The following is a 12,801-nucleotide window of genomic DNA, read 5'->3' on the forward strand; positions in this document are numbered from 1 at the left end:
TAAATAGACCAAGGAAGGGAGGAGCACCACTGGGCTTTATTTTGGGGAGTGTGGCTGACCAGGTGGAAGGAGCATCAGTGGGAGATAATTTTGGATGTAGTGACCATAACTGTATATTTTGATGTGTTTATGGAAAAGGCTATGGATGGACCAGCAATAAAGGTCTTAACTGAAGAAAGGCCAAATTCACTAACATAAGAGAGGACCTTGCAGAGGCAGACTGGGATTATCTACTTGCAGTTAGGTCTACATCTGCTCAGTGGGAAGCACGTGAAGGAGAAATAGCAGGCGCTCAATGCTAACCTATTCCTGTAAGGGTAAAGGCCAGAGAAAACAAATAAAAGAAATCCTGGATGTTCACAGTTAAATAAAGAGAAAAATGGAAATGTGATGTTATAAGGAACTAGTAACAGGGGAGGCCCACCTAGTGTATGAAAATTGTGGGGAGGGATAGATGGAATACAGCATAGGGAAATGTATGGTCATTATGCTCTTTGGGCAAGTGTATGCTGTACTTCATTAGGAGTTTGAGGAGATGTGGTTCATCAACTAAAACACTCAAACTTCTACAAATGTACCGTGGAGAGCATTCTGACTGGCTGCATCACCATCTGGCATGGTGGGGGGGGGAGGCTACTGCACAAGATCGAAATAAGTTGCAGAAACTTGTAAAACTAGTCAGCTCCATCATGGGTACCAGCCTCCGTTATGTCCAAGACATCTTCAAAGAGTGGTGCCTCAGACAGGCGGCTTCCATCGATAAGGGTCTCCAGCACCCAGGGCATCCCTTCTTCACTCTTACTGTTGGGAGGGGGGTACAGAAGCCTGGAGACACATACTCAGCGATTCAGAAACAGCTTCTTCCCCTCTGCCATCCAATTTCTAAACGGTCGTTCAACCCATGAACACTACCTCACTACTTTTTTATTTCTGTTATTTTCTGTTACCTATTTTAACTTAACTATTTAATATATACTGAATGTAACCTCAGTTTTTTCTCTATATTTATTTATCATGTATTTCATTGTACTGCCATAAAGTGAACACATTTCACAATATATGCCAGTGATATTAAATTCTGATTCTGATTCACTTTGGAAGAAGGAATAAAGGTGTCAACTATTTTCTAAAAGGGGAGAAAATTCAGAAATCGGATGTGCAAAAGGACTTGGGAGTCAATAGTAAGGAAAGCAAATACAATGTTAACATTCATGGATGAGAATATCAAGGCACAGGTGTAATGCTGAGGCTTTATAAGGCATTGGTTAGACCACATGTAAAGTATGATGTCATGTAAAGCCTGATGTCAGTGGTGGGGAAAATACTGGGAACAATTCTGATAGAGATGATTCATGATTACTTGGAAATGTTTAGGTTAAGAAAACAGATTCAGAGAAGTAATTTTAAAAATGCAAACAAGAGGAATTCTGCAGATGCTGGAAATTCAAGCAACACACATCAAAGTTGCTGGTGAAAGCAGCAGGCCAGGCAGCATCTCTTAAGAAGAGGTACAGTCGATGTTTCAGGCCAGTCCTGACGAAGGGTCTCGGCCTGAAACGTCAACTGTACCTCTTCCTAGAGATGCTGCCCGGCCTGCTGCGTTCACCAGCAACTTTGATGTGTGTTGTCAGAGAAGTAATGATTGGAGCTTTCTTCATCCAGAGGGTGTAAGTCTGGAATATACTGTCATTGTAGCTGGGTTGTGGACAATGTTTATGAAGAGTCTAGATCAGGGGTTCCCAACCTTTCTTCTGTCATGTACCAACCTCCCCCCCCCCCCCCCCCAACCCTGTCAGGCATAAAGGACTATGGATCAAATGCTGAGCAATGGCAATAATATGCAAGACTGCCTACTAATTTTGGGTGTGGTTGAATTGGGTCAAATAGCCAGATGTATTCTGTATGATTCTGGCCAAGTAGGGAGTTTGTGAGGCTGTGTGCTTCCAATGCATGTACCCGGTGTTCTAAGCAATGCCCTGTATGAACCTTTCCAAATCATATGGTCACAAAAATCCTATGCTGCACTATTTTTTTTCAAGGATGTTTTGCAAAGTCCTTGTATCTTTATTCTGACACCCTCATAATGTCTTTCGGTAAAAAGGCTCAAAAAAAGGTACCTGTTTTGGGATTCTGATGTTGGGCATGCAGAAGAGATGTTTATTAAGAGCAAAACTATTCAGAGCTTTGATGCCAGGATTTGGCCTGGAAGAGGAGGATAAGCCTATCCTATCATTGGATACAAAGACGTTGGCAGAGAAAACTGGTGATATCCAGTCCTTTGTGATGTCTCTAGTGGGATTTCCATTGCTTTAGAAATGTTTGAGGGCCAATACCACAACCGACTGGTGGACAGTGAGTTTTTTCCTGCATTTGGTGTTTTGGTCATCAACATCATTTTTTTTCAGGTGGCTAGATGTGTTGGCATACCAAAGGTAACGATGAATTTCCTCATGTATACCATCACTTAGAGCAGAGATATGAGAAATTTGTCCATCTTATCTGGTGTTCTACTGTGGACCTTCACTGAGAACAGTTTTGTATAACTGGTTGGTAGGGTCCTTTTTTATGTATTAGTGAATGAGCCAACATTAACATGAAACTCATCCTCCAACATTATCTGCCTACCTTGGCATTTTCTGACACTACTCCAATATTTTTTGCCTGTATTATCCACATGAAATCCCACAAGGCTAAAGACTCCAAAGCATACAACTTTGGTGACATTGGTCTTACTGATATTGCTAGTATCAAAATGATCTGGAGGTTCTGTGCAAATCTCTTGAGAGTAGGAGCTGTTTGTAGACAGAAATGAAAAATCATGTCCTGAACTGTGTAGTTTCAGGGTCACTTAGTTTCCATCTGTAAAGTTTTTGAAAAATTTCTAGTTCTGTATTTGACTAATACAACTAAATTGAGGGATATGTTTAGATATTGCTATTTCATTAATAATCGGTAATAGTCTTAGCGGCATAATTAAAATATGCATGAGGTTTGAAACAGGAATATAAAGGAGAAGTCTTTTAACTCTCTATGATATGAATTTGGTTCTATTTTACATTTTATTCAGTATTCAGGGGATGTACCTTTTTGTTATGCAAAAGACTTTGGTCCCATGGGCACTGTTAGACAGGGCGTGGTGTGCTCCAGTGTGCTTCCCCACACTGCTGTGTAAGCAGTTGATTGTCTTTGTCTTTGAAGTGGAGCAAAACAGTGAGGAACCAATGTGGATATTTAGAAGCTGGGGTCCAATTCTCACCCAGGTACTTTTTATTGAATATTTGGTGCAGCAAATGTAAAAGGTATTAAAAAGCCAAAATAATCATTGTTGATTTATGTAAGAAATGAAAGGTACCAAGTAATTAATGAGAATCACTGTTTATTCCTCCCTATTTTAATCTAAGAAGTTTTGATAGACTGTACTTTGGTTATTATTTCTGAATTAAAACTACAACTGGAATTGAAGGATTAAGGAATATGAGACATTTGTTCCACTGAAAAGCTGATTAGTAGGGCATAGATTTTCATTGAAATTAAACACAGCTTTTCAAAGACAAGCACTATTTTTCTTTCCTCTCCTACCTTATTTGGAAGATGTTGATTTCTCTGTATTTGTACCCCATGTGCCTTCCTGTAATTCAATGTGTAATTGTTTTGTGAGGCTATTCCACAGCAGAAAGGGCAGCAATAAAGTAGATCAGGAGTCAAGTCCTGCACCTTCATTTTCAGCTAGGGTGTTTGAATGACAGTAAAGCAGGAAATCTTTTGGCCCCTATGTCTCAGATACACCTTGCTCAGGGCTCACCTAAATCAGCATCATTCATACGATTTCCTCTACGTTGTTACTCCATTTTCATTAATCAAGCTTTTCCTGATTTGTGAAGGGTTTCATAGAATAAATATCTCCTTGGTAATCCAGTTCTATATCACTTTAATTTAACTGTAATGTCCAGTTCAGAAAACTCGGGTAGCTAGCCTGTAACTTGGGTTTGTTCACCTTTATTTTTATTCCTTCCTCCAGAGTGCAGAGCAGGTTAGCACATTCTGTCGAAGTTTACATGAACTGCATCCTACTGATATGGCTGGGCAGAAGGAGAGCCTTGATCAGCCTCTTCGGCCACTGGCACGGCATCTGTCTGATGCAGAGAGACTTCGGAAAGTGATCCATGAACTGATAGACACAGAGAAGTCCTATGTGAAGGTATGTGGGGGAGGTTAAATATATGCAATGCATATATTGCTGTTAATGAAATTAAATTTCACTAAACTTTGTAAAATAGTTTGCTCTTTACCATTTTTCTTGAAACTATCACCCTGCTCTGATACCTGCTGAGATCCAGTTCTTCATTGGAGTATTTCATTGCTTTCCCCATTTTTGCACAGACAGTTAGAAAACTATTTAATATTGAAGGTAATTACATTTGATCTCAATTTTATTTTCCATAATGTATTGTACTGTAGGAAGTCCTGAATTGTGATAGGAATAGAAAAGCAGCTCTTGCCACTCCCTTGTCCAAATATACTGAATCATATTGTGGTGTTCCAACCAATGCCTTGGCAAGAATACCTAATTTCTAATTAGATTGGTTGTTACACAAAATCCTATCAGACGATGTAATTATGGGTATATACCTTCCAAACATCCAAACACCAGAGTTGATTTGTTCATTTTTCCCAGATAAATATTAAGAGAGGCTCGAGTGGCGTGACTAACTGTGATCCAGCTGTGAAGGGCCTCAATATATTGGGAGCAGCAAAGATCAAGTGCATGTCTATTGCACCACAATCTACCTAGATTGATTTTACCGAGTCTTGTTTATTTGGTATTACATTATTTCTTTAGACGTGCCTATTTTTTGACCTTTCAGATTTGTAATTTCATTACGTAGGTTGAACAGGGTAATATTTATTGAGGGCATCTGATATTTTGGTCTGCTTGATTAATATTTGCACTATCTGAAACTATAGCTGTTTCTGTTCCAATGAACATTTGTAACTGGGGTGCAACATGTGTGAAAGTCCATGACTGAAGCATTCACCTGTCGATGTTTGAAACTAATCCAGCTGTGAAACTGTATAATATAAATCCTGACACAAAGCCCTTGAGATTTTATCATTTAAAGAGCAGTATAGCTGAGCAAGTAATTTAATTCTGAATTGGGCAGCCATCTTGAGGGGAATGCGTTTACTTACTCCAGATGGGATACATTGATCTCTGGGGAGTGAGCTATGAAGAAGACTTGAAATCTTCTGTCACTTGTAATATTATCAATAATTAAAATTATTGTAAAATTGAAGGTTAAACCATACAATTATTCTTGTTAAGGGGATTTTTAAAAAATCAGTATTTGATTTGAAGATTGGTGAGAGAAATTCTTTTGATACTTGAGCTGAGAGAGGAAGTCCATATTCATTAGTTTTATTGGGTAGAGTGAAGATACTGTATGTATCAGTCAATGATAATCACAGTATTCTTTATTTTGAGTGTCAGAAACACACTTATCTCTCGGTATGCAGAAATAGAATACAGGATATGGGAGAAGATTTTTTTAAAATTTTTTTCTGTAATCCCAAAATTGATTTTCTGGCATAAAGTATAATTGTAAATGTAATAAGAATAAAAATAATGAATGACTGACAAAAACAGAAATAAGCAAGCTTTTGATAGACTGCCTTTGATCAGCAAGTTGAAAGTAGAAAGAAACAAAAGAATTAGGAAGCTAGTGAATAACCCAAGACAAAACATGTTACAGTGAATTTTATCTTGAATGTCATGCATATCATTAGATTCACACTGGCATGAGGGAGTCAGAACTGGACAAACATTATTTTGTGCTGTTAACCTACTCACCAAACATTTGAATATCAAGACAGATGTGAAATACAAAAGAAAGAGAAGATAGTAGACGATAATATATAGAAGCAGAATTAGGCCATTTGAGCTGCCAGAACAAGTGGTGCATTGAAGTTTGATTTCAATGTTTAAGGGAAGTGTGGAGAGGTGCGTGGATGGCAGGGGTATGAGGGCTATGGTCGATAGGAGTAGGCAGTTTAAAAAGGTTCAGCACAGACTAGATGTTTCTGTGCTGTATTTTTCTATGACTCTGAGTCTGCCTCACCACTCCATCATTGCTGATCCTTTCCTTCTCAACCCCATTCTCCTGCCTTCTCCCTGTAACCTTTGGTGCCCTGACTGATCAAAAACCTATCAACCGCCACTTTAAATGTACCCAGTGACTTTATTTATACCCAATGTCTTGGCCTTCAGAGTCAATTGTGCATTGAATTCCACAGATTCACTACCTTCTGGCTAAAGAAGTTCCTTTTCATCTCTGTTCTATGGACCTAGACTCCCACACTGCAGTGGGGAAGATCAGCAAGATGGCGCCAGCAATAACTGGCAATGTTTCATGGACTGCAGACAATAGTTCTAAATATTCTTAAATCTACTTCTTTCAAATTACTCTCACCACAATCTGCAGCATGTAACTTCCCTCTAAGCAATGTCCTTTCAAATCAACCTAATGAACTACAGATCTCACGGTCATCTGAAAGACTCAGTGGACTGGACAGGTATGGCACCTTTAAGAGGACAAAGGTACATCGCTATGGCCAGAAGTGAGGCAGGAGGGGATGGGGGACTACTAGCGAGAGGGATCAGGCCTCCTCTTCCCAGTATCTTGTTGGCAAACGTGCAGTTGCTGAAAAACAAATAGAGGACCTGAGGGCAAGATTGCTGTTTAGGAAAGAAATGAGACCCTGTTATATTCTATGCTTGACTGAAATGTGGCTTTCTCCAGCACACCAGACACAGTGGTCAGACCTGAAAGCTTCTTGATTTACAGAATGGGCTGAACTGCTGATTTGGAAAAGGCAGAAGGAGGTTTTTGTTCATGATAAACTCTTGGTGGTACTCCGACGTGGTGGTTTTGTGAACTCGTCCAACTTGGAACACCTAACAGTCAAATACCACCTGCTGTATTTACCTAGGGAGTTCTCATCCACGATCCTGACCGCAGTTTATGTACCACCACCGGCCAACTATAATCAAGTGCTCACGATATTGCATGATGCAGTGTCCGTCCTGATGCTTATCAAATCATACTCAGAGACTTCAGCCAGGTTTGTTTTAGAAAATCCTGCTCAGTTACCATCAGCATATAACCATACTAGACCATGGTTATACTAAGATAAGGAATGCTGACCATTCCATGTCCAGTCTGCATTTTGGGAAGTCTGATCACTTGGCTATCCTTCTCCTACCTGCAAATAGACAGAGGCTAAAGATCAAAGTGCCAGAGATTAGGACAACAAAGAGATGATTGTAGGAGACAGAGGGACAACTACAGGATTGCTTTGAGTTGGTGGACTCAGCTGTGTTCAAGCATTCATCTGGGGATCTGAATAAATACACTATGGTTGTAACAGACTTTATTAAAACATTGGTAGATGTGTGTGTCTTCGCTAAATCATTCAGAGTCTTCCCAACTAGAAGCCCTGGATGGACCATGAGATCCAAAATTTGCTGACTAAGAAAGTTACACGAGGTCCAGGTACAATCTCTGTATGAAGTGGCAATTCTGGACCAAACTTGAATCAATAAAGGATGCTCGGCAGTTGTGGCAGGGCTTGAATAAGATCCCCCTCTTATAAAGTTAAACCAAGCGGCATAGGAGATAGCAGGGCTTTGTTTCCAGATGAGCTCAATGCCCCTAAGCAAACTTTGAACATCAAAACATGTAACAGCCATCAGAAACTCCCACTTTCCCTGATGATCCTATGATTTCACTGTCTGAAACCAATGTGCGAACAGCCTTCAGGATACTGAAGCCACGAAAAGCATTCAGCCCTGACGGGGTACCTAGCCAAGTACTAAAGACCTGTGCTGAGCATCCAGTTGGTTTGTTTACTAAGCCTTTAACCTTCCACTTCGGCAGTCTGAGGTAGCCACCTGCTTCAAGCAGGCTTCCATTATACTGGTGCCCAAGAAGAGTACTGATCTGCCTCAATGACTATCGTGCAGTAGCACTTACATCCACAGTAATGAAGTAGTTTGAGAGGTTGATGTTGAACCATATCGGTTCCTGCCTGAGGGGTGACTTGTATCCACTCTAATTTGCCTACTGGAGCAATATTTCCACAGCAGGTGCCATCTCATTGGCTTTTCACTCAACCGTGAAACATCTGGACAGCAAAGATGCATACCTCGGGATACTCTTTATCGACTACAGTTCAGCATTCAATTCCATCGTTCCCTCAAAACTAATCAATAAGCTTCAAAGCCTTGGCCTCAGTACCTCCTTGTGCAATTATATCCTGGATTTCCTCACTTGCAGATCCCAGTAAGTTGGGATTGGCAAAAACATCTCCTCCACGGTCACCACCAGCACAAGGCCTGCCCCATCATTGAAATGCTTGCACAACTGACAGATTCACTTTCATGACTGTTCATCTCCTGTTCTCGATATTTATTATTATTATTTCTTCCTTTTATATTTGTACAGTTTGTTGCCTTCTGCCTAGTTGGGCGGTCTTTCATTGATTCTATTATGGTTATTCTTCTATAGATTTATTGAGTGTGGCCACAAAATGATGAATTTCAGGGTTATATATAGTGACATACTGTATATATACTTTGATAATAAAATTTACTTTTGAAGTTTCGAACTTTTTTATAGGAAACATTCTTTCCACATCCAATCTATCTAGGTCTTTTAAAATTCAATACGAATCAATGAAATCCCCTCTCATTCTTTTAAACTCCAGTGTGTACAGGCCCAGAGCCATCGAACACTCCTCATGGGTTAGCCCTTTATTTCCCAAATCATTCTCAGGACCCTCCCCTGGACCCTTTCCAATGCCAGCACATCTTGAGGGCCCCAAGTCTGCTTACAATACTCCAAGCATGGTCTGACCAATGCCCTAGAAAGCCTCAGCATTACATGTTTACTTTTATATTCTAGTCCTCTACAATGTTAACATTGCATTTGCCTTCCTCACCACTGACTCAACCTGCAAGTTAACCTTTAAAGAAATCCTGCACAAGGGCTCCCAAGTCTCTTTGTGCCTCAGATTTTTGAAATTTCTCCCTGTTTAGAAAATAGTCCACCCTCATTCCTTCTATCAAAGTGCACGATCATATAGTGGTGCTAGAAGGTTTGTGAATCCTGTAGAATCTTCTCTATTTCTGCATAAATATGACCTAAAATGTGATCAGATCTTCCTGTAAGTCCTAAAATTAGATGAAGAGAACCCAATTAAATAAATAAAACAAAATAACATTATACTTGTTCATTTACAAACGTATTTCGTGAGAAAATGATCCAATATTACACGTATTTGTTGGAAAAAGTATGTGAACCTCTGGGGTAATGCCTTTTACAAACATTATTTGGAGTCAGGTGTTCCAATCAATGAGATGAGATTGGAGGTGTGGGTTGTGGAGGTGTCCTGTCCTATAAAAAAGACATACCAAGTCGGATTACTGACAGATCCTGCTCTTCTTATGAAAAATCTGTTTATGTGTACCTTGCCTTGATTAAAACAACTTTCAGAAGACCTTAGAAGAATTGAAGAGATGCATCAAGCTGGAAAAGGCTACAAAAGCATTTCTGAAGACCTGAGTGTTCGTCAGTACACAGTAAGTGAAAATATCTACAAATGGAAGGAACTCAGTACTGTTGCTACCCTTCCTAGGAGTGGGCACCCTGTAAAGTTCACATCAAAAGTACATGCTGAAGGAGGTGAAAGAGAACCCAAGTATAACAGCAAAAGACCTGCAGAAATCTCTAGAACATGCTAAAGTCTTTGTTCATGTGTCCACTATAATAAAAACACTGAAAAAGAATGGTGTTCTTGGAAGGACACCATAGAGAAAACCATTGCTCGCCAAAAAAAAAATTGCTGCACATCTCAAGTTTGTAAAAGACCACCTGGATGTTCTACAACACTTCTGGGACAATGTTCTGTGGACAGATGGGATAAAAGTTGAACTTTTTGGCAGAAATGCACACCGCTATGTTTGGAGGAAAAAGTGCACTGTGCACTAACCTCATAATGCCTATGAAGCATGGTGGAAGGAGCATCATGGGTTGGGTTGGGTTGCTTTGCTGCCTCAGGGCCTGGACAGCTTGCAATCGTTGATGGAACAATGAATTCCAAATTGTATCAAGACATTTTACGGGAGAATATTAGGGTAGCGGTATGTCACCTGAAGCTTAATTGAAGTTGGATGATGCAACAAGACAATGATCTGAAACACAAGAGTAAATCAACAACAGAATGGTTTAAAAAAGAAACTTCGTGTTTTGAAATGGCCAAGTCAGAACCTAGATCTTAACCCAATTGAGATGCTGTGGCATGACCTGAAGAGGGATGTTCATGCAAGGTATCCCAGAAATATTGATGAACTGAAACTTCGTATGGAGAAATGGTCTAAAATTCCTCCAAGCCAATGTGCGGGATTGATCAACAGTTACTGGAAACGTATGGTTAAAGTTATTGCTGTACAAGGGGGTCACATCAGTTACTGAAAGCAAAGGTTCACGTACTTTTCCAACAAAAAAAGTAATATTGGATCAATTTTCTCAATAAATACATAAACAAGTATAGTGTTTTTTGTGTTATTTAATTGGGTTCTCTTTATCTAGTTTTAGGACTTGCATGAAGATCTGATCCTATTTTAGGTCATAGCTATGCAGAAATAGAGAAAATTCTACAGGATTCACAAACTTTCTAGCCACCACTGTATACTACACTGTATTCCATCTGCCACTTCTTTGCTCATTCTCCCAATCTGTCTAAGTCCTTCTGCAGTCTTCCTGCTTCCTCAACATTATCTGGTCCTTCACCTATTGTTCTATCATCTGCAAACCCATCAATTCTGTCATCCAAATCATTGACATATAACGTGGAAAGGAGTGGTCCCAACACCAACCCCTGACCAACACCACTAGTCACCGGCAGCCAACACAAAAAGGCCTCTTTTATTCCAACTCTTTGCTTCTTGCCAGTCAGCCATTCTTCTGAAGGACAATTAAAGGATAATTTTACAGATACCATGAAGCTAATGATAGTTACTCCAGAATGCCTCTCAAGCAAATTGGCTAACCATTTCTCCACCTGGATGAAATATGATAGGCAAAATGTTAATATTGGTGAAAAGTACTACATGTACACTGATTCATCATGAAACAAGGAAACTGAGCTTTCTGGGACAAATGCATTTATATCAATCCTTACTTAACTACAAAGCTTTGATTCAAATAGCAAACCCGTCCAATTAAATGAGGATGAGAGATTGTCCAAGGATAGAAGCTTTACACACAATGAAGAACTGTTAATTCCAATCAAACAGATCTAAGTGAAATAGAAACATATGGCCTCAGAAAGCTTGGACAGGATTTAAAAGCAGAGTCTCCACAATTGGAGTGACAAACAAGAGAAAGTCTGCAGATGCTAGACATCTGAGCAACACACACAAAATGCTGGAGGAACTCAGCAGGTCAGGCAGCATCTATGGAAAATGTACAGCCGACGTTTTGGGCAGAGACCCTTCAGCAGAACAATTGGAGGTGGTCGTCTTCATCTGCTTTTCTCTAGTTCATTGGGTAGCCAAGTGTCTGTTTTCCAATTCAACCTCGCATGTTCGACCTGATACCTTGATTAAAGATAGCTAGCAATCAAAAAGCATTTAAATATTTTAAAATTACTATCTCACATCAAATAACTTATCGTAAAAATATGTGTCATGAGCTATGTGTAAATTAATGAAATGTACTTGCAGATTGACTGACTATAGTTTATTGCAGTTAGCATCACTCATCAGCTGCACAGGGCTGTTTATGCTGATACCAAAGAAGTGCCTGTGCAATGTAATAGATGTTTTTAAACGCCTGTGAATCATTATATGATAGTATTTTCATTTTGGGATTCAGGCAGTTGTTATAAACTAATTGAGTTTTACTTTTGTGGTTTTTACATCTGCATCCCATAATGAAATCTGTGATTTGTAATCATGCATGGCTATTCATTGTTTTGTCACAATACTCAAATAAAATGCATGTGATTTACTTGACTGTTTTTATCTATCTTTTAAACTAGTATTTTATTTTTCCCTCTTCCTTGTGTACTGCATCACCCCTGTTGCATTGTTCTTATGCCTTCTCTATATTTTGATTCTTCCAGTTAAAATTTCTATTTCTTTGGTTTTCTTCATTTTGCTTCTTAATTTTAATCTGTATTTTCTGTTTCTGCTCATTCCTTGTACTTAAAAGATATCCATATTAATACTTCACAAAAGTTCAGTAGTCTGTGTCTAATTTGTTTTTCCATTCAATTCCTCACTGCAGGATACCCCTTCCCCTGTGATTCATCACCATAACTACCTCCTGTTCTCCATGTCTTGGAGGCTGAAATCATTGCCTGAGATTTTTCAACTAGCATCCTGAAAACTAGTGGAATGGTTTACTCCTTAAATCTGACTGCCCACAAGTTTCCTGTTTCTCACTAGAGAGGGGGAGAAAACTCTGGAATTGCCTGATCTGTTGCATTTTGTTCAGAATTTCTCACATCATGCATTTAAACTTTTATCTTCCAGCCAGGATGAGACTTAGCTCCTCATTTTTTGATTTTGATAGCTGCAAAGAAGATTATTGTTTCAATGTTGGTATGGTTTAATTTGTTCTCAAATTTTCATCCATTACCTCTGAAGTATTCATTAATTTCCTACAGTGAGCAAAATGAAATCATGATCTTGCTGCTTGCAAAGTGTGCAGTTTAATTGGGAAACTGCTAATGACTCTA

General features: G+C 39.3%; 1 protein-coding gene across 6 annotated transcripts in view; it reads left to right on the plus strand.

Moving 5' to 3' along the window:
* LOC140201358 (rho guanine nucleotide exchange factor TIAM2-like) overlaps positions 1-12,801 on the plus strand; it is a 278,281-nt gene that overhangs the window by 242,302 nt on the left and 23,178 nt on the right. For 5 of the 6 annotated variants that reach the window (XM_072265342.1, XM_072265339.1, XM_072265341.1 and 2 more), the window contains one exon: positions 4,019-4,198. In XM_072265342.1, coding sequence (XP_072121443.1) covers positions 4,019-4,198 — 180 coding nt within the window. Of the gene's footprint in view, positions 1-3,202; positions 3,261-4,018; positions 4,199-12,801 lie in introns of those variants that run through there. The other variant, XM_072265344.1, reaches the window with a different exon arrangement.

Source organism: Mobula birostris, chromosome 8 (assembly GCF_030028105.1).
Source record: "Mobula birostris isolate sMobBir1 chromosome 8, sMobBir1.hap1, whole genome shotgun sequence".
In the NCBI taxonomy this organism is placed as follows: Eukaryota; Metazoa; Chordata; class Chondrichthyes; order Myliobatiformes; family Myliobatidae; genus Mobula; species Mobula birostris.